The 25,474-nt window shown below is 41.4% G+C and overlaps 4 protein-coding genes across 7 annotated transcripts in view; 2 read left to right on the top strand and 2 right to left on the bottom strand.

The window, feature by feature from the left end:
* The window catches only part of waslb (WASP like actin nucleation promoting factor b), a 20,706-nt gene extending 15,155 nt beyond the window's left edge, over window positions 1-5,551 (top strand). For 2 of the 4 annotated variants that reach the window (XM_041029683.1, XM_041029680.1), the window contains 5 exons: window positions 441-594; window positions 939-956; window positions 1,817-2,361; window positions 2,453-2,561; window positions 2,976-4,816. In XM_041029683.1, coding sequence (XP_040885617.1) covers window positions 441-594; window positions 939-956; window positions 1,817-2,361; window positions 2,453-2,561; window positions 2,976-3,037 — 888 coding nt within the window. In that variant the 3' untranslated portion in view covers window positions 3,038-4,816. Of the gene's footprint in view, window positions 1-440; window positions 595-938; window positions 957-1,816; window positions 2,362-2,452; window positions 2,562-2,975; window positions 4,817-5,434 lie in introns of those variants that run through there. The other 2 variants (XR_005892802.1, XM_041029682.1) reach the window with 2 other exon arrangements.
* On the top strand, window positions 5,043-25,474 carry LOC121176572. The gene is made up of 8 exons (XM_041030664.1): window positions 5,043-5,066; window positions 5,451-5,576; window positions 20,337-20,444; window positions 20,613-20,669; window positions 20,784-20,942; window positions 21,171-21,330; window positions 21,763-21,863; window positions 22,650-25,474. Exons 1-8 carry the CDS (start codon window positions 5,043-5,045, stop codon window positions 22,812-22,814), a joined length of 900 nt encoding a protein of 299 aa, XP_040886598.1. The 3' UTR covers window positions 22,815-25,474.
* On the bottom strand, window positions 7,971-12,591 carry lmod2b (leiomodin 2 (cardiac) b). Its single transcript, XM_041029679.1, has 6 exons — window positions 11,972-12,591; window positions 11,202-11,699; window positions 10,246-10,506; window positions 9,892-10,107; window positions 9,333-9,794; window positions 7,971-8,299 (listed from the first exon to the last, which is right to left on the bottom strand). The coding sequence occupies exons 1-6, from the start codon at window positions 12,245-12,247 to the stop codon at window positions 8,273-8,275; spliced, it is 1,740 nt and encodes a 579-aa protein (XP_040885613.1). The 5' UTR covers window positions 12,248-12,591; the 3' UTR covers window positions 7,971-8,272.
* Window positions 13,940-18,400, bottom strand: asb15b (ankyrin repeat and SOCS box containing 15b). The gene is made up of 14 exons (XM_041029678.1): window positions 18,328-18,400; window positions 17,957-18,065; window positions 17,788-17,840; window positions 17,421-17,552; window positions 17,093-17,260; window positions 16,662-16,768; window positions 16,393-16,531; window positions 16,098-16,269; window positions 15,492-15,652; window positions 15,154-15,298; window positions 14,891-15,046; window positions 14,702-14,804; window positions 14,433-14,586; window positions 13,940-14,324 (listed from the first exon to the last, which is right to left on the bottom strand). Exons 2-14 carry the CDS (start codon window positions 18,061-18,063, stop codon window positions 14,155-14,157), a joined length of 1,767 nt encoding a protein of 588 aa, XP_040885612.1. The 5' UTR covers window positions 18,064-18,065; window positions 18,328-18,400; the 3' UTR covers window positions 13,940-14,154.

Here is a 25,474-nt window from a genome sequence, read left to right as displayed (position 1 = left end):
GTGTGGAGGCTGATTCAGTTCAATGAGGCCGTAATGATACAGTATCAGTGCATGAAGACGCTGCCAGTTTCAGCTCCAGTTTAAATGTGCCTGAGGAAAAACATTGATTGTTTCTCCCTTATTTTATTACATTTGCTTGTTTCTGTTCTCTAGTGGTTGAATACCATAAACTCCCTGAGTTTAAATCAATGGGTGCTTACTTCACACATTATCACCTGGTACACTATTCACAAGCATTTCATAATACGGTATTATTACAGTAGCTGTCTTTGTTTGTGCTACTATATATAACCCACATTGTAAATCATGGCACTTCCATTTTAAAGGTTAACCTTATTATCACTGCGGTGAGCCCATATTTACAGTGCAGCATCTTCAGCACTTTACATAGATACATTTGCCAAATGTCATGTCTTCCTCTGTTTCCTTTTTTTCTTCAGTTGAATAACTTGGACCCAGAGCTAAAGAACCTGTTTGACATGTGTGGCATCTCCGAGGCTCAGCTGAAGGACAAGGAGACCTCTAAGGTCATCTACGACTTCATTGAGAAGAAAGGAGGCGTAGAAGCTGTCAAAAATGAGCTACGGAGACAAGGTGAGGCAGATATGCAGTTGGAAGTACACACTCACCTCTGCCCTAAAGAGAAAGCCTGTTTACTGATACAGTAGTGAAAGTGAATTGGGGGATTTACTAGATTTTACTATGTGGACAGGAAAAGTGAAAGAGAGAGAGATGTAGGCGAAGGTTCAGCTTTAGCGTAAATGTTGCTATATTGGTTTCAATGGAGAGTTTTGGTAACTTGATATAGGAAATGTTCATTGAGATTGTTTTGTTAAATGCGATGTATGTGCATGTTTTTGCAGGACACTCATCGTGTGTTTTAATGGGTTGATTGTCAGTTTAAGACAATCTAACTAGTGTGGTGATTTTATCCCCAGGTCCGCCCAGGTGGAGTGGTAGGTTTCCATGCATGACCTGCTGTGACAGCTCATGACTGTGCATGTAGAGTTGGACTGTAATATGACCTCAGAATTCAACTGTGTAGTGTGTGAGGCTTTTGCAGTTCCTTAAGTTAGTTCAGTGTTTGCTGTTTCACCCTTGTTAGTACCTGAGTTGGACTTTATGACTACGACTAGAGACATCAAAAATGCAGCATTCCTGTGCCGCGTTGCTTCTTATTTAAGACTAATTCATGAAATTGTCATGCAGTGTTTACTTTTCTGCTGTGCAACTTCTGTCTTAGCCTAATGCAAGGCTTAGCCACACTTGTAAACTCTACTTGTGGTTTGCTGTTCTGTAAACACTTTGCATGTGAACTGACACCTTTTTAACCAGCAGTCAGACTCGCGTTCACTAGGTACAAACAAGTTTTCCAGACTTAATAAGGGAAAACAAAAAGCATGTTTCAGAACAAACCCACTGGTTCTTATACATTTCCTGTCGGTTTTGAGGTCAAGTTTGAGCTTATTAACATCATTTCTTATGAAAAAATAAAGGTTGTTGACGAATGTTTCATTAGACTTTTCCTTCACAAGTTAACACCCGTTACATGTGAAAAGGCTGCCCCCTGTGGCTCAGTTTTATAACTGCATGGCTTGACAAAGCAAGAGTCGGGGAACTGACGAGCATTTTGGACAGATATGCTGTGAAATCCTTTGTGACCTTCCACATCTTCCAGCTGCCTCTTCATGAAAGTAATTTGTAGAGGAAATGTTCCTCCAGGCTGCAGTGAGAGCTCTGAGTGATGCACAGTGATTATTACAAGTTTCTGTTCAAACTATAAATTTTTGTTTTATTCTTCTTTCTCTCCCCTCAGCTCCTCCACCCCCTCCATCCAGAGGCGGCCCTCCACCCCCACCCCCACACCACGGCTCAGCTCCTCCCCCCCCTCCTCCTGCCCGTGGGCGAGGTGCCCCCCCACCTCCTCCCCCTTCCAGAGCCCCCATCTCTGCACCCCCACCTCCCCCTCCATCTCGCCCAGGCATGTCCGCTCCACCGCCTCCCCCTCCAAGCCGAGGCTCTCTCCCGCCTCCCCCTCCGCCAGCTCATGCCTCAATTCCTGTGGCGCCTCCCCCGCCGCCTCCTCCCCCCTCATCCTCAACTCCATCAAGTACTGGAGGTCCACCTCCTCCCCCTCCTCCTCCACCACCACCCGGCCCTCCACCCCCTGCTCCTCCGCTGCCCACGGAGGCTAACGGAGGGGACAGCAGCCTGCCCTCATCCGGGAACAAGTCGGCGCTGCTGAGTCAGATCAGAGAAGGCACCCAGCTGAAGAAGGTGGAGCAGAAAGAGAGGCCAGTGTCCAGCACCGGCAGAGACGCACTACTGGACCAAATCCGGCAAGGAGTCCAACTTAAAACGGTCAGCATTGATTCATCGTACACAACTCACCTCTCAGTCGACTGGGTATTAATCTGAATCCTGTGCTTTAACTGTTCTGTCTTCTTTACAGAGGGAAGACAGTAACGATTCAGCTCCCTCCACCCCGGCCCCCTCGGCTGGCATCGTAGGGGCCCTGATGGAGGTGATGCAGAAAAGGAGCAAGGCTATTCACTCTTCAGGTACATGAAAACACACATCCACATCTTGAATTGTACTGTACAAAATCCTGCCTTAAAATAACAGCAGTTGCAGCCACTCAGTGCGTCGGCTTGACATTAAGGCTAGACTTTGCGTCATTTTCTCTGTGTGTCAGATGACACTTGGTCACCAAATTATAAATTGGACTTTCACCACTTCCTCGTCTGTTTCAAACAACCCTGTGATTCTTTGTTTCCATTTCAAGTTTCTCATGGGAGGAAATGTTTCTTCCCTGCTTGGAAGTAGCTCTTGAAATGCATTAAAAAAAAGTGAAGGTTGACTCTCTGAACACACAGAAAGTTAAAGTAGTGTATTTTGTTATTTCATAGTCTGTTAGAGCGTCATTTCCAGCTGTTTTAGTTGATTCCATGTGAACGCTGTCTTCTCTTCCACAGATGAGGATGATGATGATGAAGATGATGAGGATTTTGAGGATGATGATGAGTGGGACGACTAGCGAATTTTTCCTTTTTTTTTTTTTTCCCCTCCCCTACCCAACCCCTGATGATTATGACACTAAAAATTGTCTTGTCTTTCTATAAAGAAATCTTTAATTTCAAAATTATAAATGTAAATGTTCTATCAATTTGCTGTATATTTTTGTTGCCTTTATGCTTTTTTATTAATCTGTGCAATACCTCATTTAATCTGTAAATCTGTTTGTCATTCTCATATCTTAGGTTGTTTCTTTATCCTTGTCACGTCTGTCTTTGTTCCTGTTTGTTCCATGTCTGCCTCTTGATAGTGATATGTCTCACCTGTCGTTTTAACTATGTTCTGCCTTTTTTTCCCCATCTTTTTCTCCTCCTCTCACGTCCCCAGTTCTTTGATGCCTATCACCTCCATCTGTCACTCAGCCTCCCATGACAGGTTTCCTTCTCATCACTCTCCTATGTCCCCAGTCCCCAGATTAATGTGCAATTTGACATCAAGTTGTCTCTTAGAGTTGAATGTTTTTTTTTTTCTTTTGGTCAGTGATTGAAGAGAAGGCTCACAAAATAAGTCGGCACCTTCATTAATCATGTCATCATTGTTTGTCAGGAGGAAAAAAAAAATTGAACTATTTTCATACCCTATTGCTCTGTAGTTTATTTTTACTTATTCAGATGATCCTAGTTTAGCACTCATATTTTCTTAAAAGAAAGAAGAAAAAAAGAAAATGCTCTTTTTTGGAATATTTAGCTTCATTTGCTGTCGACTGTAAATTTGCTCCAGAGTTTGAGTCTTGTTATATTTTTGCACAGATTGAAAGAGGAGACTCGCTGCATCAATACAGGACATTTTCAGGTCTGTATCATTATGGAACATGCATATGCTTTAAGTAATGAGGCTAAATACACTTGGATGTCAAACATTTTTAACCTTTAACCCACCATACTACATAGCGTAAAAGCATGGCGATAGCCCTCAGTGCTATGGCTGGCTGTTGTGAATTTTTGTTCTTTTTTTTTTTTGTCACTGTCACACTACAGATTCATTTGATTTTTTTTAACAGTAGCAAACAGATTATTAATAAATGCCTGTTTGTTGGAATCAGGTCACTCATCGTGTAAAGCTTGAGGAATAAAGACATTTTAGTTTTACACACCTGATGCTTAAAATGGGTCCATATGCTAAGTTACTGTACAGAAACAGCAGGACTAAAGTATTGTTTTCCTTGTTGTAGACACTAAGTGCTGACACCATATAGGGACAAACATTAGATTCATGGCATTATTCAAACAAGAATCAACACTGTCTTGACTAACTAGTACATAATGAGGTGTAACATAAGAAGTGCTTATATGAAAACTCAGACAGTGGTCAGTTATTCCCTACAAAGACCAAATAATCAGGCGTCAACCTGTATTTTATCCACATAAATAATTTTTCCCAGTAATTCTTGGAATATGCTTTGTATAAAGGTGGATTTGCCACAAAGGAAAATAGTGATGAATACTAGATGATTTCATCAGTCACGGCAAAGGATTATAAAAAAAAAAACTGCCCTGTGACTACAGATTGGCCCAGTGTGGAAAACCCATCTAGTCAGGCTCAAAGCAGAATAAAAGTTTAAAGCTCTTATTTCAGCAGTTCCTTACATTACAGTCTAATATGGAAACTTTTGCATTGCTTGTAGATTTGGGAAATTTGTGAAAATGAGCTGCATATAGCACTCAGTGGCTCAATGTGAAAATTATACAGGCAGAAACGTTAAAAAAAAAAAAGTAGCTAACTGCATATTCTTAGGTTGTAGCTAAGACAGAACTTAATTCCCACAGTGTGACAAGTATCCGAAGAACAGAAACAATTTGTTTTGTATGTTTTTCTTTCTTTATATTTTCTATTTAGCAAAAAGAGGAATGTTGGTGTCCTCTTTAAATTCTGTCTTTGAGAGACAAATTGCCACTTGTTTGATGTAAGAACTGACCTCTTTTGTCAAATATCAAGATACTTTTATGGGGAAAAAAAAACACCTAGCCATGTTTTCGCTGATGTTAGCTTCTGTAGGTAACTCGGTTAATAAGATGTTATGGACGCCAAGCCTTATCAAAGAGGCTGGACAAATAATGAACTCTTACATTGTACACTCCAATAAAAGGTTGATATTTACATACTTTGGTATTTGGGCTTTTTTTACTTTTGGACAGTGACATTTTTGTGTTTAGGGTTTGGATGTGTAACCTTTTCTAGTCTAATGATTAGCATTTATAGTGTTTTTATTAATTAGGCATAAGGCAGATTTGATCTTGGCCAAAATAAATAGGGAAATCCTAATGCTTTATGCACAGACTGTCATGTTTTAAGAGAACACAATCATCTCTGTTAAGCATGTAATTTGAGTATTTGCATCTGTTTGTGTGTGTGTATGTAGGGAGTGATGAACACAGGCCTCATCACCTGCAATAGACAGCGAGACAGGGGGTTGGACAGATCTGGTAACAGCTGAGCAGAGGATTATCACACCCTGTCCTGCTGCCATTTCACCCACTGAGCCAGGTAGTAATGAAAACTGGGTGAGTGAGGGAGAAAGCAGAAGAACAGCATGTGTCTCTTTCCAACAACTTTTGTTTGTGACTGAAAAATTCCAGTTTCCAAAAAAGAGGAAGGCAAAGCATTTGTGCTTTCTCTCTGAGTATACACCCCACTCGTGCGTCTATTAATAGCAATGTACAGCTATTAAAGTGAATCATTGTGTGTGTGAGAGACAGAAATAGTTTAAGGGTAAGGACTTCCCAGTTTGTTTTGTGACCCTGTTGCTCTTGTTTGTGTAATTCAGATAGAGAGCAAGTCCTAATGCTATGTGCATAATGACTATCTTCCAGGAAAATGAAAAAGCAAGGAACTTATAAATGGCTGCTCAACTATACTGTAAAATTTGACCCTATTAACCGTAACCAATCACCACAACAACTCAGTGCTGTTAAAAGTTATTTATAGTTGATGTCCACATCAGCTGACACCACACTGACCCTGTATCAGTTCTCTGTCGCAGAGCTTATGAGAGGGATTAGAGCAGGTATGGCACTTTCCACTAGTGTGGCGGCACCACATGGAGACAGTGCTTCCATAGAGACCCCCACCAACACATGCACACACATGCAGAAAGACAAAAAACTTTTATAGAAGCAATGCAGATACATAAATGATACAGTAATACAAAAGTGCCACCAAATGTCTGTTGCTTACACGAGGAAGTTTGATTGTGTGATTTTGTTGCTGTTACAGTACAGGCAGATGTCCAGTTAGCTAGTTGTTAAATAGAATGTCACAAGCAGAATGTTATGTCAGTTATTGGTGAAATTACCCTTCAGCACATTTGCAGCTAGATTTGCATTTTAGGAATTAATCATCTTGGAAGTGCAGTGAAGCAGAATAGTAGCACTGCGTGCATACATTAGTAAGAAATGCAAAGGTCAAAGGGCCTGAGTGTTGTGACTGAGAAGCTTAAGGGATATTCTGGAGCTCAGTGTTAAATGCATACATGCAAACTCGCATACTTGGCACTTCTGTTGCGGTTAAGAGATTGGTATTACATTACGTCCTGAATTTAATGTCTTGAATTCTATAAGAGTGACCACCACGAGCGCACAGACCCCATTTACATGCAGGAAGTCTGTACGCTGACAGCTTGACAGATATGACAAAGTGCTGTATTTGAGTACAGGAAGTTGTATTCTTAGGGCACTCAGCTAAAGGAATGCATTGTGCATACTGAGCTGCTGTACTTGGGAAGGCCATTGAGCAGACTGGTTTTCAGTGAGGGGAGTGTACCCGCCCTAACTCAATTCTGCCCAAGCTTTTCAGTTAAATTTTCTTCTAAATGTTCCTTCTTCATGCGATATACCAGCTTCTACTACACAGACAGACAGTACTGCCCACCATTTTCCTAAATATACCATAGTTTTTATACTAATTAATCTGTTTTACCAAGCTTTCAGGTAGCAGTTATGGCAAGAACATGTATTTGCTGAGACTTAAAACTATAGGTTCATTAATTCAGCAGTACTAATCTGGTCCAGTTTTCAAGACTCCACAACGATGACTTTTCATGCCACAATGAGGTTAATGGAACGGCCTGTCATCTAGAAAATCGGTCTAAAAACTTCTGGTATACTTTGAGAAATGGTTTGTCATGATGTATTTGTGTTTTTTTCTCGTTGTTGCCACCCTTGAGCCCCCTGACTGTGCCTTCTTTGAACAGCTGCACTGTGGATTTAGGAGCTGTTGAACTCTTCCAAGAAACATAAACAAACGCAGGAGCAGGATTAGGCTGACCGATGCCAAGAGCTCACATCTCTCAGTCTCTATAGCTCCTCGTTGACCTAATGTAGTGGCTGGCTCATTTTAAATAATATATGAAACAGGTCTGTTGCTATACCTCATTTTTTTAACTGTAAAGCCAAGGGTGTTTTTTACTTATTACTTCTTCTTTCAGAAGTTACAAAGTCTTCCCTTAAAGGCATTGTGTTGTGCAGCTTTTAAGTAGCCCACAGCTTTTTATTTGATCCAGTGATATTTCTTTAAAGTTGGTGCCTCCTCTGTGATGTCAGTGTTCCTGGTATTCTTTCCCTTCGCTTGTCACGCTTTGTGAATTGTTCAGACAAAGTGCGCAAAAGCCCTGTTCCAATACGTGCTAACTGGAGTGGGCGTATTGTGAATGTGTCAGAGTGGGAAAATGCATCAGTGGTGCTTTACTGGTAAGCTGATAAAAAACAGAGGCTATGTGTGCTTCCTGTCCTTCTGCATAACAGCTTGACCCTCTTCTTTCGAATGGAACTCACCCAATAGCCGAAGAATAAGAAAACAGTCTACATACTTTGACAAACACTACTGTAAACACCAAATGGCTATATTTAGTCATTAACTCATAATTCAGCCAACAACAGATCATATTTACAACTTTACAAGAAAACAGTGAATTGGACAACTTACCAGTAAACAGTTCAGTCAACTCAAAATTAAAATACAAATACAATTAATGCATAAATACTTAAAAAAAAACGTAAATAGAATTCAAATGTAAAGCTATTACTGCAGTGCAAATTTCCAGTATATATTTTTTTTCATTAGTAAGAATTCAGTTTTTGCCTCCTCAGTTATCTCAGCGTGTTTTCACCTTGTGCCTTCATCGCTGTTGGTCACTCCGTCATTGCCATCATCATTATGCAGATTTCCAGCAACAAATGGACCTATTTTGTTTCTTCTTGTATTATCGTAGATGATGTGGGACTTCCACCTGGAAAGTGACAAGAGTATGTCCAATATTTTAAATGCGGGTCATTTAAAAATACTCATGCTTTTTTAAGAAACAAGGTGGTGACAGCAAAGATATGAAAGGAGGGACTGGACATGACATGAGCGGTGGTTACAAGAATGTAGTTTTTTTAATTTTAGTTGACTTTTGAGATTATGGTTTTTGACTTGGACATTACATCAATATGTCCTCAACATGTGTCAACAGATAATGTTTTGTTGGGCTGTTTTGTCGAATGTGTTGTTTGTTGTCACGTATCATAGATGTCTTTATCAAAGCTCCAGTGAACAGTCTCTATAAATACCTGCACTAAGTGGCAGGCATTTCACAGATAGGAGACCCCGCCATCTGAGGGCAGAGCTGATTTTCCACTCTAACAGTGTAACAAGCTGTGCTAATGCTTCAGCCAATGTGATGCTTGTCTCACTTCTCATAGACAAAAAATAGCAAGCACTCAAAATAACAATGCAGGCGTGCGCAATTTTCTTTAAAGGAACGGTTCTTTCTCGTTTACCGTTCATGTTATTGTCTCTGTTTTGCATCCTTGTTCTCAGAATCAACTCATCTTCCTCTTCAGGGTGAGAATACTTGACTGGCTTGGCTGACATTATTATTGACTATATGTTGGCTTTTCTGTGTCTCTCTCTCTCTGTGAAACTGTAAAAGCATTGTGATCATACCACAGTGCAGCGTTGGCTGGTGGTAAGCAGCCTTTTGCCTGCCTATCCCAAAGTAGAGATAGTACATACCATGTCAGCCGCAGAGATGACTCAGACACCGCTGACTCTGTGTCATCCTCATCTAAATTAAACTTCCTACTCGTTCAGTTTGCCTGTTGAGAGACTCAGTTTTTCATCAAGTGCATTGCTCAACTGCTTGTGGAGGAGGAATGTTTTTTTTTTTTAAAAAGATCAATCTGCTACTGTATTTAGGGGACAATACCACTGATAACAGGGACGGTACATTTTGGCCATCATTTAAATGCCACTGTTGTTGCACAAATCCTTCCACTCACCCGTCTCAGGCTGCGGATGCTGCTGTTGCGAATTGACTCCATCAGCTGGTCATGGGCTGACCTCATTGGCGTGGACGGCCGGCTGCCCTCCTCCCCTTTCCTATCCACCGACACGGGCCTGAGTGCATTCTTGAGCTCCTTCAGGATGCTGCTCGTCTCATCTTTCCCCGACTCCTTCTCCTTCCCCTTCTTGCCCTTCTTCCCCTTTGTCTTTGTCACCTTCTTGCTGCCTGCCTCGTGCGCCTTGATGACCTCTGCAATCATCCTGGTGGGCTTCTTCTTCTCTTGCTGCAGAGGAGGCAGCGGTGGAGGAGGTGGGGGAGGAGGAGGAGGTGGTGGAGGGGGAGGAGGAGGTGGAGCAGGAGGAGTCTGTTTTTTAGCCAGGTCGCTCCGGGGGAGTTTGGGTGAGGACCAAGGAGAGGCTCTGGGTGAGCTGTAGGGTGATGAACTCGGTGTTCCTCTCTGGAGATGGAGTCAGGGAAACCAATAAATAATCCCACTGGGATGCAATCCAGTCTGACCAGTCTGATATATCTCTTTTTGGAGCAAAGTTTCTTACCAGTGCAGTGGTTCGGGGGTTAACGGCTCCTTCTGTTGCCCCTTGTTGCCCCTGCTGCTGCTGCCTCTGCTCCTGCAGCCGTTTCTGTCTCTGGCGGTCCTGGTTCCTGGTGAGGATCCCCGTCATGCTCATCCTGGGACCAGGGAGGTTGAACTGGTAACCGAGCTTGATCAGCGTGTAGTTTTCCCTCAGAATCTTCACCATCTCCATCTCTACCTGTGGGACGCAGTTTAAGGAAGAAAGACAGGGTTACACCTCATAAATACAAGAGGAAAAAGGCTGTCTATGGTTGTCTGTGAAGGTGGGGTGTATTGGTGAAGGAACCAAAATTGAAGATGAGGGAAGAGAGCTAACCTGTCCTCCACACATATGTCTCTGGTTATGGAACCGAAGCTCAGTCAGGGTGTTGTTTCCTGGAAGTGCTTGAACCAGTGCCATTACCCCCTTCCCAGTCACATAGTTGGACTCTATATTCAGACTGGTGATGGACGAGTTCTCCCTCAGCATCTTAGCGATGGCCAGAGCCACAGGGTCGTCAGCTCGGGTGTTTGCGAGGCTGAAGACGCGCACGTGTGTGTTGAACCTCAAGGCTTCTGCAAATCGGATTAGGGTTTCCTAAGAAGTAAATCAGAATGTTTACGTTTTCCATAACATATGAGAAAACAAGGAACTTTGTAGGTAATTTAATGATACGGTAGTTTAAGGACAGTTGGATGTCATCCCAGAAAATATTTACCAAGTCAGCTCAAGAGCTTAAACCCAAGTTGCGAGGCAGTTGTCCTCTAATTTCAAATTTCGTGTGCAGACTGAAAGCAGAAACCGTGCCAAAAGACACCATGTTTTTGTTCATTTGCCAGCCATAGGAAGTCTTTGTATCAAATATGTAAGTATGCCCTCCATTACATAACCATGGCAAGATGCTAAAAATAAGCTGGCATATAATCAAAAGTTACTCAACAGTAGGGACAGTAGGGAGCAGGCAAACGCATGTTTACCTCTGACAAAACTCTACCACTGTTCAAACTCATACTTGATCTACTGTTTTGGTGGAAAATGTAGAACTTTACAAAACAGTTTTTTAACCTTCATAAAAAAAATCATTGTATTCTCAGACCTCTTGAGAATTACAGTAGACTTTATATTGTGATTTATTAAGTTTTTACATTCACCTATAAAGTAATGAGATGTGAAAAAGTACAGAAAACCACACAAATATTCCCAAAAACCAGACAATCTTTTTGGTGTTTTTGCAGTTTTTGTGAGACAGTTGTGCATTTTGTTGTGAAAGTCGTACTGGTCTTTATTTGTACCTGTGAGATGTCATCAATATTGTTGAGATTGACCTCTGTGAGTTCAGGGTCGTTGCTCAGGACTCGTTGGAGAGCTTCGTCAACAACAGTCGGGTTTCCGCACGTGTTGGTGTCAGCAGGTGGAGGGGGAGGAGTCAGTCTAATAGGCTCCACCCTCTGAGGTTTTAGTAGCTTTGGGGTGTCAGGCCAAGATGTCCCAGAATCATTTGAGGTTTCAGGTTTTGATCTATTATCTTCTTCCTCCTCCTCCTCCTCCTCCTCCTCATCTTCCTCCTCCTCTGTTACAGCTTCCTCCTCTTCCTCACTGTCCTCTTCTTCCTCTTCTTCCTCTTCTTCTTCTTCTTCTTCTTCCTCCTCCTCATCCTGTTTTTCCTCATCTTCTTTCCTCTCATACTTATTCTGTTCTTTCTCATTTTCATCATCTTTTTCATCCTCTGCTTCACTGTTTTCTTCTGTCACACACTCTTCTTGTTCTTCATCCTGTGTTTTGATGAAGTCCTTAAGGGTTTGAAATACAGTATTGGAATTATTTGTTTTCTTTAAATCTTATGTAACATAAATTGTAAAACTAAAATAACACAGATGGTTATAAGGCAGCTGTAGATATTTGCTATGATTGTCCTTCCTTTTAGTATTTCAATTGACTTCTTTCTTTTAGCTTTTTAAGTTATCTGTCCTGAATTCCATCTGATACAACTTCAAACTAACTGAAACAGCCTCTGGCATATTTTACAAATGGTAAGCAAATCAAATTAAATGCCATCACTGACCGGTTTGGGGCTTCCTCCACCTATCTCGTCCTCCAGCAGTCTACGTGTCTCGTTTTCCCAGTACTTCATGAGGGCCTCCCTGCTGAAGGTGCCCGTCGGGGTTTTGTCTGTCTGGTCTCTCTGTCTGAGTCCTATGGGCACGTTGGCGTCGGGGTCAATGTCCGCCAACTCCTTCTCCAACTCAGCAAGCTCCTCGGGGCTGAGGGAAGCCAAAAGCTCGTCCTCATCAACATCTTCGTACTTACTCAGCTCTCGACGGTACCCAAAACAACTCATGGCCAAAGCGTGAATGACACAGACCAGTCAAAATCTGTTTAAACTAACACAGAAAGACCAGCTCTTTAGTCACATATGACCTAGTCTTGACCCCAAAATAAAGGAGAAGTGTGGAGATAGAGACTCCAGCAAGGTCCGCTGTGCCAAGGTCCGCTGTGAGATCGCTTGAGATCCAAGGACATGAGGGGAAATTCAGAGTCCAGTCAAGGAGATCTTTGCCAGGAAAGGTGTTTGGATGCACTCGGTCTAGTTGAAAGATGCTTCTGATGAGAGTCCACTCCAGTCTGAACCAGATCTGTCCTTGCTGGCTGTGTTGCTGTGAGGAGGGCTGTGTGTGTCTGTGTCCTCTCCTCTCTAATCTCCTCAGCTGCTGTTTAGGCCTTAAGAGAGGGATCAGAGGGGAACGTAGCAAAGTGTGGGCCCCATGATGCAGCGTCTTTTTTGGGAGGCAGTGCTCTGAGAGACAGAGCCACAAAAAGCATGTGAGCTCAGACACTGCGAGGCCTGTCAGCGTAGCAGTCTGTCACCACAGCCTGAGTGGCTTTGTTCATGGCCAAAAAAGACCAACTGGACCCAACAGATACAGGGAACAAGAAAGATAAACAGAGATAATGTGTTGGCACGTCTTCCATTCTTGCTGTCAGTTGATCTGGATGATTATAAAACTCCCATAACATGGCAGAGATATGGCACATATGGAGGTAGGGACAGAAAAAGATAGCTTAGAGCTGACGGGTTTATGGATGTGGCTGACTTCGGTGATCCCTAGACTTTACCTCTAACGCTACAATGAGGTTAACATTTGTGGTTTTAAGTGAAATGCCTCAACAACTCTTGGATGAATTGCCATGAAACTTGGTACACACCTGGAAGTACAGCATCACAGAGCCACTAGCTTGGTTGCAGGCATTTGTATAAATACTTTAACCTTATTTGACCCTTCAAATGGATTACGAAGGTACAGGATTTGAATTATGTCAATAGAATAATTCACAGTAATACTAAATCGGGTTTCAGCTTTTAATAGTTTTGAGAAAGAAAGTAAAAATAGCTTTTGCATCAGAGGATTTCTGTTGGAAAGTCGCTTGACCCCACAAATAGGTTGATCAGTTTTGGGCAGATTTACTCTGCTGGAAGTTTTAAAATGCAGACCTGCCGTGTGGTTAACACTGTATCACACACACACAGAAACCACATGAGCACACGCTCTCCAAATGCAGACACATGAGCTACATACATAGCTCATCATCAGCGTCATCACTCCAAATCTCTTCTAGTCTGGCACAGAGAACATAATGAAAGAACAGGAATTATGCTGATATTATTAAGGGCTTTCAAACAGCTTATAGCTCTGTTTGTCCTGATGTGCTGTTGAATTATGAGTTACGGTCGTACTCAGACCCAGTACAGAAAAGTTGTATAACACACATGCAGAATGAAAACACTTAAATTGCTGCTTTGGCGAATCCAGCTTTAATCAGAAAGCTCCAGGATACACGTCACTGCTTTTGGATCCAAAAGATCCCGAGACACGCACTTTGCAAAACCTGAACTTTTTTTTGATATCATTATTTATTACAAAATACAAAACATTCTAATAAATATTTAAGTAAGAATACTATTTCTAAAATGTTCAAACTCCATATTGAAAACACACAAAGTGAACAAAAGAACACAAAACTGTTTTTGTCCAAACAATAATATACTGCACCTGGTCAGGGATAAACTATATGTATTTCATTAGGATTTCAAGCTGTGACACATGAGGAAAATTATGTTTACAAAGCAGGCCACAATCACATGCTACAAGCATGAAAAGCTGATTCATAACATATAAAACAAATGAAAAATATAGATGGCAAATATTTAAGTGTGTTTTAGTCACACAGGTACAAATAAAATGTGCTTCATGTGGAGGAGAGGTGACCATACAGGTCGTACTCTCTGTAGGTCAGGTAGTTCTTCAGTCTTGGAGGAAAAGGAACAGCAGCCATGGCCTCAGCGTCATTCAGCATCCTGAGGCTCATGTGACCTCTGATTATCAGTCGACACAAGTGCTGCAGAGACCTTGGCTTACCTGGAGACATACAAACAGACATATAACCTCAAATTGTATGTTAAGGCCATAAAATCATGTATGTTGTCTCTCTATCCACGGCGATGAGTTGGAAGTTGGAAGTTTTACTCAGTATGTCAGAAATCTCGTCCCACTCTGGCTCCTTCTCCAGGATGCGTCTGAGGCTGGGACAGATGTTAACGTGGCTCACGTAGTCCAGGAGCATCCTCACCACACTGCCCGCCAAACTTGTCAGCCACGACACTGACACAAACTCACAGAACTGAGAGAGAAAAGAAAATCAGGGATGCGATGTACTGTGTTTGCTGTGTTAATGGCTCATTTATTAGTTGACTGGCTGAATGAGACAATTGGGACGTGTCTGTATCAGCTCTTACTGAGACAACGTTAGGCTGAGTGTAAATTTGGTAGACTTGGTTATGGAGGTCAATCCAGGAACTATCCATTTCTTCACTGTTACCATGGCAGCACTTGAAACACCTAGCAGAGATGGTGCAGAGATTAAATGTTAAAGTGACCTTTAAATTATTTTATTTGAATTTCAGTGCTCGAATTGGTAGATGTACTTGTAAGCTTGATATCCACTGTTGAGCAGCAGTCGCATCATGACATGGTCCCTGAGGCAGTACTGTAGCGCTGTGGGGAACACCGTGTTACTGATCACTCTGAAGTAACAGTTCACCTCTGCTCCATAGGACAGCAGCAGCTGCACCAGCTCGTACCTGAGCAGAGAGGTCAAAGGTTACTGCAACACACTCTTGCCACGCATAGTTTTTTTTTTCTTTCCTTAGGGAAGAAAAACACCCATAAATATGTGAACGCCATACACCTCTCAGCTCGTATAGCGACCAGGATGCATCGTAGCGGATCCAGGTCAGTTTTTGCTCCCGCTGCCAGTAAGATCTCAGCACAGGTCACATCACCGTTGGAAACAGCAAAGTACAGAGGAGTCTTCCTGAGGTCCCCGTAGTTCTCTGTAACAAGATTTTACCAAAGTTACCAACTTTGCATCTTCCTTAATGGTCCTGCTTGCTTACAGGAGTACACATGTGCAGCCACAGCTTAGGCCCTGCATATTTTAGCAATAAATTACCCGATTTGAGGGTTTGATTCTGGTGTAATGATTATAGTTCCCTTCACGTGTCTTTGCATCCAGCTGAGCCTTACCAGAGATGTGTGTATGCAGCAGGGCGTTCACATCGTATCCTTTCTGTATAAGCAGCTCCAGACACTCAACCTGTCCCCCGTCAGCTGCTGAGTGGACGGGGCTCTGGCCTGAGAGACGGATAGCTTTGTTTGTGGTGATGGGGATGAGAGTCCTCAGGGCTCTACAGTATGAGACGGGGGGGGGGGGGGGCAAATGAGAAAAGAGTGAGGGACAGAAACAGTAAAAAACAAATGCTAGAGGAAGAAAACAGGACACAGAGAAAAATGTTCATTAGATTGTGGTTTGAGCTACAGTGTTATTCAGAGATGGAGCTGAAAAACAGCGATAAACAAAAGGCTCTTTGTGGAAATGACTACAGTGAAAACACTGCAGAGCTGTGAGGTAGAGAGAGAGACATGTTTAGTCGACAGTTTGATCAATTTGGTTGCAAAATAGGAGGAAAAGAATGTTAATTTGTCTTGAGCCATTTCTTTCTCTCAGAATTTCTTGATACTGTTAAGCTTTTGGCAGGAGAATATTGCCATATCTAAAGTGTCAGGGTGACCGGCTGTTCTTTTGGTCAGCGCACAGTCATGCAGCTTCAGAAAAAATAAAGGTTAACTCGCAGTATGTGTCCTTCATATGCAGCTCTGTGGATGGGCAGCTGGCTGGCATAGCTGGCCACATTTGGACTGGCTCCATGCTTGAGGAGCAGCTTGATACAGTCCAGGTTTCCAGATCCAGATGCATCATACAGGACTGTGTCTCCATTGCTGGCCTGGGCATTCACATCCCCACCTAGTGGAGGACAGGGGCAATACAACAAGGTCTGATGAGTGGGAGTTCTTGATTGTTGTGTGGTTTCATAGCATTGTGCTCTGTCCACCCAGTGGGTTTTTCAACCACATTTGAGCATTTTACCATGCTGTATGAGTATGTCCAAAACTTCAGTGTTGCCATGTTCAGCTGCGATTCCCAGAGGCGTCACCCCGTGTCCGTCTCGAGCAGTCACTTTGGCTCCGTGTCGAAGCAGCAGCATCAGAATGGCTGGACAGCCCACCTGGTGTAAAGCAAGGAAACAAAGCAGGAAGGAAAGTGGAGGAAGAGAAGACAGAAACTGTTAAATTTAGCCTGGATGTTGAGTTGTGACTCCTACCCACTTTAACTACGATTAATGCCACGCTGTTCACCTTTGCAGCTTCATGGGTGGCTGTCCACGTAGTGAGACACACCTGCTCCACAAAGGCCCCACCCATGATGAGGGATAAAACCATGTCGTATGAACTCTGTCTCACTGCTAGAAAATGTAGAAAATACAAAGTGATGTGGTATGAAGCCATTTTAATGAAGGATCTATTATTAAAAACTTTATTAGGCTAAAGATTACGACAGTTATTGATGTTATAACAAGATGACGAGCTCTGTGAGGCTGTACAGCTGTGCATTGAATCAAATGCTAATGTCAGCATGCTAACGTGCTCACAGTGAGAACATGCTGATGTTTAGCAGGCATAATGTTCTCCCCCTGAGTTTAGCGTGCTAATATTTGACAATTAGAATTGAACACAAAGTAAATATAGAACATTTTAATAATTTGTAGAGGATTTACTGTTACTGTTACCAATGAGCAGGGGAGACTCGTTCCTGCTGTTGGTGTTGTGTGGTGAAGCTCCATACTGCAGCAGCATCTTAACGTTCTCCACCAGGCCGGCCTCCGCTGCCAGAGTCAGAGCTGTGTCCCCATCCTCCGTCTGCTCCTCCAGGGTCAGGTCTGCGGACATCAGTGATACTACAAACACAACATTAAGATTATGTTAAAGTTGGATATGCACACGCTCTACCCCTCCAGGAGGGAGACTAACTCACATCTACCAGAATGGTTTTACCAAACTGCAGGTGCTAGATGCTCCTTTGTTTACACTTTACAGCCTGTTGCACTGAGCTCTCACCCTGCAGCACCACATGTAGGATTGCCTGCTGTGGCTGCACAGCTGCTGCGTGCAGAGGCAGTCGGCCCCTGCTGTCACTCTCACTGAAGGCAGACACACAAGCTGACAGCTCCTCCAGTGCATACACATCACCTGTGGAGTCAAAACCAAGACTCATACAGGACATACACAGGAAAATATTTGCAACATCCATTCAAGACAGTGAGTTCATGCACCTACACCTAAAAAAACAAACATTTATATTTATTTGTAGGTGCTTCTGCCTTAATCAGCTTTACTTGATGTTGACCCTACTTGACTCTAATGGCACATGCACATATATTCTTTTGTGCTTGCAAATATAGACAGAGTTTAATAGGAACCTTACCTTTATGAATGGCTGACATTATCTGGATGAAGTTTTCACTGTTAGGTTGTTTCCTAATGAGCAAATTAAAAATTTGGAATCTATTTTGGATCCAAATAATCTAATTTAAGATTAAAGAAGTATTGTTGATAGGCAGACTATGACATGCAGACAATTTGGACTCACATACCTGTTTGTCTGGAAAGAACATGGCAGCTTGTAGGTATCTTGAATGCTCTCTCGAATGGCAAACTCAATGAGTTCCTCATTTATGCCTTCCTGCTCAAAGTCATCCATTTCTGTATGGAGGACAAGAAGATGAGCATGGGTTTGCATGTGTTTCCCTGTAAACACTGAGCTTCTTTTAAATGTGTCATCTGTCTGTAATTTGTGCTTTGTCCAATGCTGCAGACATGCCACTTGTTTATCACTGAAGGGCTGTTGGCACCGTTCATGCTTGAAACGGCGTCGCATGTAAGTGCATTAGTCTAATTCTACCGTATCTGAATGGCTACCACAAAGTAAGTGGCATTTCATGTTAGTCATATCGTTTTCTCTCACCTGTTGATCTGAACGTGTGCCCTTGAGCGCTCCAGCTCGCAGCCCGTGTGTTTTTGTTTTTGTGGGGTCCCAAGCTGTCTGGGTTATATTTAGATGTGACCTGCTTTAGACAACCTGACTCAGCTCAGAATATGTCTGTCACGTTTTCACTTCCTCCTTCCCTGAGTGCTCCACTGTGACTTCATTCAAATGGGGTCATTTTGTCAGATGTAAACAACACAACAATATTACACTTTATTTGCAAAATAGTCTTACCATTGCTAATGTTATGTTTCCCTCATTAATAATCCTTTTCTAACTCATCTGCTCCTCTGGGTTTCCTAAATGTATCCTTTGTGACTGGTATTGATTTGATAATGGAAATCAATTATGGTAATAGCTTTTACATGGATTCACTTCGTCAGTGTAAGTCATGAGAAGATTATGCAACTAAACTTCTGCACATCTACACACACACACACACACACAATCAAGCAATCCAATAAGAGGAGAATTGTGTCTTTGAGCCAAACAGGGACCAAATAATAGAATATAATAAATAGATAAAAATAACTAAAAATGATAAAATAATAGAACAAAGAGCATGGCTGAATATCTGAACTACCCTCAGTTTAGGGGCCCAAAATGTAACATAGACCTCTCATCGTTTTATTTTCACTTTTCAAACAACAGCTTTGGGAATAACCTTGACATATTCTAAGCGAAATATTCCCTCCAGAGAACAAGCGCCCACTTTCTCCTGACGAACAAATTGATACGTGGGAGTTTATGGAAAAACTCTCAGACAGCGTCAGTGTGTGATACGGTGACTCAGCCTGTAGGCGGCCTCTCCACCACGTCAAAAGACTTCACCAATCTGTCTGGAGTGAAAGCAGACTGCCAGCCCATCCTCAAGTTTCACTACACGCTTGGACGTTACACACATACACACACAGATGAGCTCTGTCTTTGAACTGAAAACACTGAATTTCATGCACTGGATTTGAGCAACCACGGATTTTTGCTCCATATGAGGAAGAAAGTAAGTGAAGGAATTTTATTTTGTTTATTTATTTGTGGTTTCTTTACACACACAGTTGGTTTACTTGTATGTATTAAAAGTGTGTAGACTAATTTACTGATACAGCTATTTCCTACAGCTAAATTCCCTCTTGTGTTGTGCTCTGCTAAATAGCTGAATAGTTGTATTTAGATTATTAAGAATCTTCACCATTTTTGGTATATTCTTTGTACTTTGTCAACTGTACTATACAGTCAAAAAATATGTACTACATACTATTTATTGTTCTTGTTTATTGCTATTGTCATTTTTCATTTGTGAAAAAGGTGCACAAATGCAGTTGCTGCATTAACTAAGAGGTTTTTTAAAAGGGCACCATTTTAGAAGGGGGGAGTAAAGTGAAAGGACACATGGACACAGTTGGCTTTCGCTCAATATATTGAATAAGGAAGATCAGCACGTGTTCCCCCCAAGAAATCCAACTGTACATTCACTTCATGCTGCTGCTAAAAAATGTTTTCCAAGAGTGAGAATTCCTTTGTAGCGAACACATTCCTGCCTGTCACTTTGAAGTCTGAGGATTCATCAGATTTGAGCTCACTGTGCATTTTGCATTTAAAATCTTTAAAGTAGCTGAGAGTCATTACAGCTGTGACATAAATGGGCATAATTACTTATAAAGGGTAAAATACATCCATAGTCCGAATAGTTCATATTTTGGATAAGGGCTGCAACTGACAATCATTCTCTATGTCATCTCAACATAATTATCTTGTTGTGTCGTTTATGTTTTTTTTTTTTTAATGTAAAAAAAAATTCCATTTACAGTTTGTCTCTGCCCAGGGTGATGGCTTCAGTTTTGCTTGTTTTGTCCAATTAATAGTTCAAACATAAAGATATTAATTTAGTTGTCACAAACTGTCAATCGATTATTAAAATCATTGCAGATGAAATGATGTATAAATGCACTGTATGATGTTTGAATGCTTTGCCTTCTTCTGTCCTTCAGATCTTGAAAGCACCTTGTCTCCTCTTGAGTCTGTTCACAAGTTTGAATCTCTGCTCTGGAAAATTTGGGACACCAATAACTGATGATGTGAGCAAGCTGTCATTATTGGTGAGATTACTAGAGTTGCTACAGTCTCTGATACACACCACACACAGTATATATTGCTGTAACATTATCTTCTTCTTTCTGTATATGTACTTTATGTTAAGAAAAGAGTCACTTTGAGATCTTCCATCACTGACATCACATTGTAAAATATCCCTGTTTCCATTGCAGAAGCAGAATATCCCCTCTGATTATGAAATTCCTGTTACTTACATTCCCAGAGAAGTGGTAGGTATGAAGTTGTGAAAACAGAAATAATGTATAATAAAAAAAACAGTCAAACAGAGAAGACACTTTAATATTTAAAAAAAATGCTCATTGTTTTTGCACTTGTATCTCCAGGCTGGCACGTGCTGGGTGGTGTTAAATATCTATCCTTTAGAGCAAAGTCTGCGGAAGCTGGCCAGTATGTTTGGTGCCATCTCCTCTAACAAAGAAAACGTACTTGTCTTCATTGCAATGCTGAAGAGTTTACGCTTCACCTTTGACCATGAGGAACTGGTAAGTAATCTGCAGCTTCTGCTGCCAGAGTGCAAATGAACAGAATTTGAATGCAACCAAGTAACAGGACAAATCTGAAACATGGGTTGTGCAAAAAAAAAAAAAAATCGCTGCAGCTCATTTTTAGCCATGAGTAATAACGTAATATTTTGGCCATTCAGTGACTGTTTTGCACATTTAATCGCATAAGTGAGTTATTTCAGGATTGCTTGTTGTCTGATCCCCCAGGAAACAGCGATGCAAGTCTTCCAGTGTCACTACCGGGAAAGGAGCTTAATGTCTGGACTTTACTTTGACTACATCAAAGACGTCTTACATGCTGCCACTAAAGGAACATCCGGCTTCTCGTGCAAGCCGCCACCATGCCTTAATCCACAACAAACACCAGGTACATCTTTCATTTGGATGCCTCAAAAAATAAAGCAGCTCTGTAGCCTGTTAGTAGGAAGACATTGATTTGGGGTCAAGGACACACAGCTGTGGACAGGAATCATACATGTAACCTTGAACACACAGATAAATACATGTAGTTAAAGGAGCTACATGATCAAAAGCTGCATTAAAAGCAAGTTGTCATACAGCTTGTGTTTGGGAAAGCCTTTCATGGCACTTGATATTTCAAAAGGGAAGCAATATGAATTTAAAAAAAAAACATCCAAACTGGAATTACTGTATATACGCCTATGACTCAGCCTGAGTCCCACCAGAATCCTCTCTACTGGTTCAATAAAAAACATCAAGGGGAATAGACTACCCACTATCAGATTTCTAAGGTGAAAGTGTATTCAGTAAAATTTCCAATAATATTTCCTCCCTCCAGGGGGTCAGGAGAACAGTCGTAAATACAGCTGGTCGAAGAGAACGCCCTTGCTCCTGGCTCTCATCCCCTTCCTAGCTTGTGTCGCACTCATAGTGTGGCTGGTAAGTACATGCACCATCAAATTTTTACTCATAACTCTATGTGTATTAACCACTTTTTAGTGAGACATTAAAATGATTTTTTTAATACATTTGAATTTTTCCAGTAGTTTGGTTTATGATCAGATTGCTAGTATTGTATATCCCAAGTATTGTAACACAATTATCATGCTATTGAGGACGATAATTGCTTGTATGTATAAAAGGTCAATAATGTCAAACTCAGAGGGCATAAATAGTTTCTATACCACATTGAGCACTTACTTCTGTTTCTATTACCCGCAATTATCAGCACGTTCCTCATGTTTCCGCCTTTTCAAGGATGTAAAATTCTGTTGGGAGCCATTTCATTATTAGTTAATCAGAGAGGATGCTGCTGTCCTGGGGATATATCATACACTGTGCATACCGCAAATTACAGTGGTTTATTTGCTTTTTGTAATAGTTTGCATCAGGAGATGAGAAGCCTCCACTAAAAAAAATAAATTGTCCTCTGTGCTAAATTTTCCATCAACAACACTGACTCTTGTGCCTTTTGGCTTCTGTGGGTCAGTCTTATGAAGCCTGCAATGATAATGTGCCCTCATTTCAGTGAGAGCTTCCAGGAAGGCAATTCTTGTAAAGTTAACAGCTGCTCATCAAATATTCAGTAGTACTCTGAGGCTCTGTTATTACCTAATGTAATGATGTTCACTTTGGAGACTTATAATCTGTCACTTGTCCATCATAGAAAACAGGATAGAAGAACACTGTTCAGGCTTTAAGTGTGATTTTCAATCTTTTTTTTAGGTCAAGTCAGGAAGGCGTTTACCAGTGTGCAACACTGAAAATAGCCAAATGGCACCTTCTGACATGATCCCAAGTGTGTCTGTCTCCATCCCACTTCAAACACTCACCCACGCTGCTGACACTCAGCCAGCGGGGGAGGCGATCCCTGAACATGAAAGTGGATGAAGCGCAATTAGTAAAGACGAGAAGGAAAATTCAGACAGCAGCAACTCACTCTCCAGGTTGTTCTGTTATTGGCAGGAGCCTGCCGGATAAACGAGTGTGGTCTGACACTCTTCCTCTGCTTTCAGTCATCTGAGTGCGTGGACTTGAGCTACCAGAGAAAACTCACCTGCTGTGAAGATGGGTGTATCGCAAAATTTCCCAGGCATTTCTAACACTTAACCACCCGAAGAGATTTTTTTTTTCCCCCAACCAGGGGAAGAACGCTCTGCACAATGGCTGCTTATCTGCCAAAATTGGCTGGTGAAGTACAGTAATTGTCTCGCCTTGGCCAGTGTTTAACAGCTCTTGGCTGGCCTGTTCTGAACAGACCACGTTGATTCATTTTTCATTCCTGCCACTCTGTACTGGTACCATTCAGGGTGATCCCAGGCTCCAGTTTAACGCTGCAATCACAAGTGTCGCTAGAGCCTCAGATCAAAATGTTATCACACTGTTTGGAGGACATTATTTAATTCTCAGGTGGGACTCCTGTCATCCACCTGTTGGCTGTGTCCTGGTGGTTACAGAGACAGCCAGCACACTGAATCCCATCCTGCTCCTGTATTCTGACTTCTGCTGAAATGCATTAGGGGTATATGCAAAGAAGTACATTCCTACCAATACTGTCTTTAGTACAACAACCGAAATGCAACAGCAGCTTGTCTTGTTCTTGTTGTTGACATTATTATGATCTGTGATCTGTCACAAATTGTGAACCTGCTTGTCACAAACAACACGCCAAGCAGTTCAACAAGTGTCCTACTTTGTGTATCAAAGATCTGACCAGATGGCAGATAGCCATCGCCAGAGGCACTTTGAATCCCGTCATTGTATCTCAAAGCTGTTGCCCAGTGATCTATAGCTGCTGCTCGGCCACACTGAGTGTGTTAGAGTTTTTAATGCCTCATTCACTGAGTCAATCATGTTCAGTCATGAGAACATGACTCCCTGAGTGTGAGTGCTCTCGCACTGTGTCAGAGAGAGGGAGCAAGAGACAGGACAGGCAGGATGAGAGAAAGTGAGGGAGATATGGACAGATAGAGGGATGGACGGATGAGCTCAGCGAGAAGCATAAGGAGGGCTTGTTCTCGTCACAAAAGAACTGGCCGTAGGCTGGAGGAAATGCCAGTTACAAACACGACTGATGTCGGCAGATCCCTATGAATCAACAGGCTAAGAATCTTTCCAGACCACAGGCTATGTAGCCTCATCTAGAGAGGATGGTTAGTATTTCAATAACAATTTTCTGTATTGGAGTGATTTACTTCCAAAACACACCAATGAAATGTGGAAAGCTGTACCTTTATTAAAATGATTTCCTGTTGGACACAAAGCCTACAAATTATACTGTTGTTTGTTTGTTTTTTATTTGTCTTTTTAGTGACCAATTCTTTTTTGTATTTTGTGAAAATGTGTATTTGTGCTTTTTGTGAAATATTTATTTTGTTACAAGATAAACCACTTAACCTTTTAATTAACATTTTCCACAAGATTGTATTTTTTTTTTCATGTTATTCATTCCAGTGAAGAATGTAAAGGAGGTAGACAAAATACTGTGAACACTCAGGGAAAATACAATATTACTGTGAAGTACGTAAATCATGAGGGCAAATACTTTTACAAAAGTGGGTTATATTAATGCCATTGGATGCCAAGAGATGTATTATCACCCCCCTATATACATGCCTGTTATTTATCTTTTGCTTAAATTCAGCCTCTTATCAGTGTTTCTCTTCAGTTTGTCTAGATTCATGTAACTTTCTTTTACATATTTTTCCATTTGTTTTGCCTGAACCTCCTGCAATATGGGAAAAGATTTCGGTTTCTTTCTGTTTGCTGTCTCATATTATTTTGAAATCTCACATAAAACGCATATCACACGTTGATTGTCAGATGTTCAGTGGCTGGTTAATTGGCATTCAAATTAATTTCATATGACCCACATTTGTAACCGTTTATAACAGTGATTTGGTCACTTTCCTTTTTTTATGAAATGTTGACATTATTTTGTCTACTCCCTGCACGTGGCCTGTGAGCAAAATTATTTTGTCAGTGGTACATGTATATTTTGTTAGTATTTGTCAACATTATAAAAATATATAAAGGTTGTTGGAAAAACGATGGAACACAAAAAGTCTGAATGACTCTTTGAGGCCCTGTTCATAACAGCAGCAAACAGTTTAATCCCTGAAAGACATGTGGACTTGATAAAACGCCTCCATTCTTGGTCTTTGAAGTGAAATATCTTGGCTTTGTAACTCATAAGGATGTCAGAACAGAACAAGGATCATATGTTTATGCAGAACAGTGTCAGGTCATCTACTCTGGCCTCCCTGACCCTTGATTGTAATTTCTTAGTGACACAAATTCACTAAGAGGGATTTTTTATTGCAAATAATAATGGCCCCAGTAATATGTTTTGGTTATTAAATTTGTAATAATAAAACTGTATTTGTGGTTGTCATGTGCAACAAGGAGCAATGATTTTCAGCTGGATTCAGTATACTTAGCTCCTTTAATCTGACTGAATATGTGACTGTCGTATTGTGTTAGTCTTTTGTATCATTAAAGCAAGATTTTGACATGTAGAAAGTATATATACACCAAAGCACTCAACATAA

This window comes from Toxotes jaculatrix, chromosome 22 (genome assembly GCF_017976425.1).
Source record: "Toxotes jaculatrix isolate fToxJac2 chromosome 22, fToxJac2.pri, whole genome shotgun sequence".
NCBI classification, from domain to species: Eukaryota; Metazoa; Chordata; class Actinopteri; family Toxotidae; genus Toxotes; species Toxotes jaculatrix.
The sequence above is the reverse complement of the archived record's forward strand: the minus strand, read 5'-3'. Positions and strand labels throughout refer to the sequence as shown.

Coding starts and splice junctions, on each gene's coding strand:
- LOC121176572 (XM_041030664.1), top strand. CDS start 5,043: ATGTTTTCGCTGATGTTAGCTTCT. Junction 20,445..20,612: donor TGAGCAAGCTGTCATTATTG/GTGAGATTACTA, acceptor TTTCCATTGCAG/AAGCAGAATATCCCCTCTGA. Junction 20,670..20,783: donor CTTACATTCCCAGAGAAGTG/GTAGGTATGAAG, acceptor TTGTATCTCCAG/GCTGGCACGTGCTGGGTGGT.
- lmod2b (XM_041029679.1), bottom strand. CDS start 12,247: ATGAGTTGTTTTGGGTACCGTCGAGAGCTGAGTAAGTACGAAGATGTT. Junction 10,507..11,201: donor ATATTGATGACATCTCACAG/GTACAAATAAAG, acceptor TTTACTTCTTAG/GAAACCCTAATCCGATTTGC. Junction 8,300..9,332: donor GCATCCGCAGCCTGAGACGG/GTGAGTGGAAGG, acceptor GTCACTTTCCAG/GTGGAAGTCCCACATCATCT.
- asb15b (XM_041029678.1), bottom strand. CDS start 18,063: ATGGATGACTTTGAGCAGGAAGGCATAAATGAGGAACTCATTGAGTTT. Junction 17,261..17,420: donor CCTACATGTGGTGCTGCAGG/GTGAGAGCTCAG, acceptor TTGTGTTTGTAG/TATCACTGATGTCCGCAGAC. Junction 15,299..15,491: donor GCTGCATACACACATCTCTG/GTAAGGCTCAGC, acceptor ATCTTGTTACAG/AGAACTACGGGGACCTCAGG.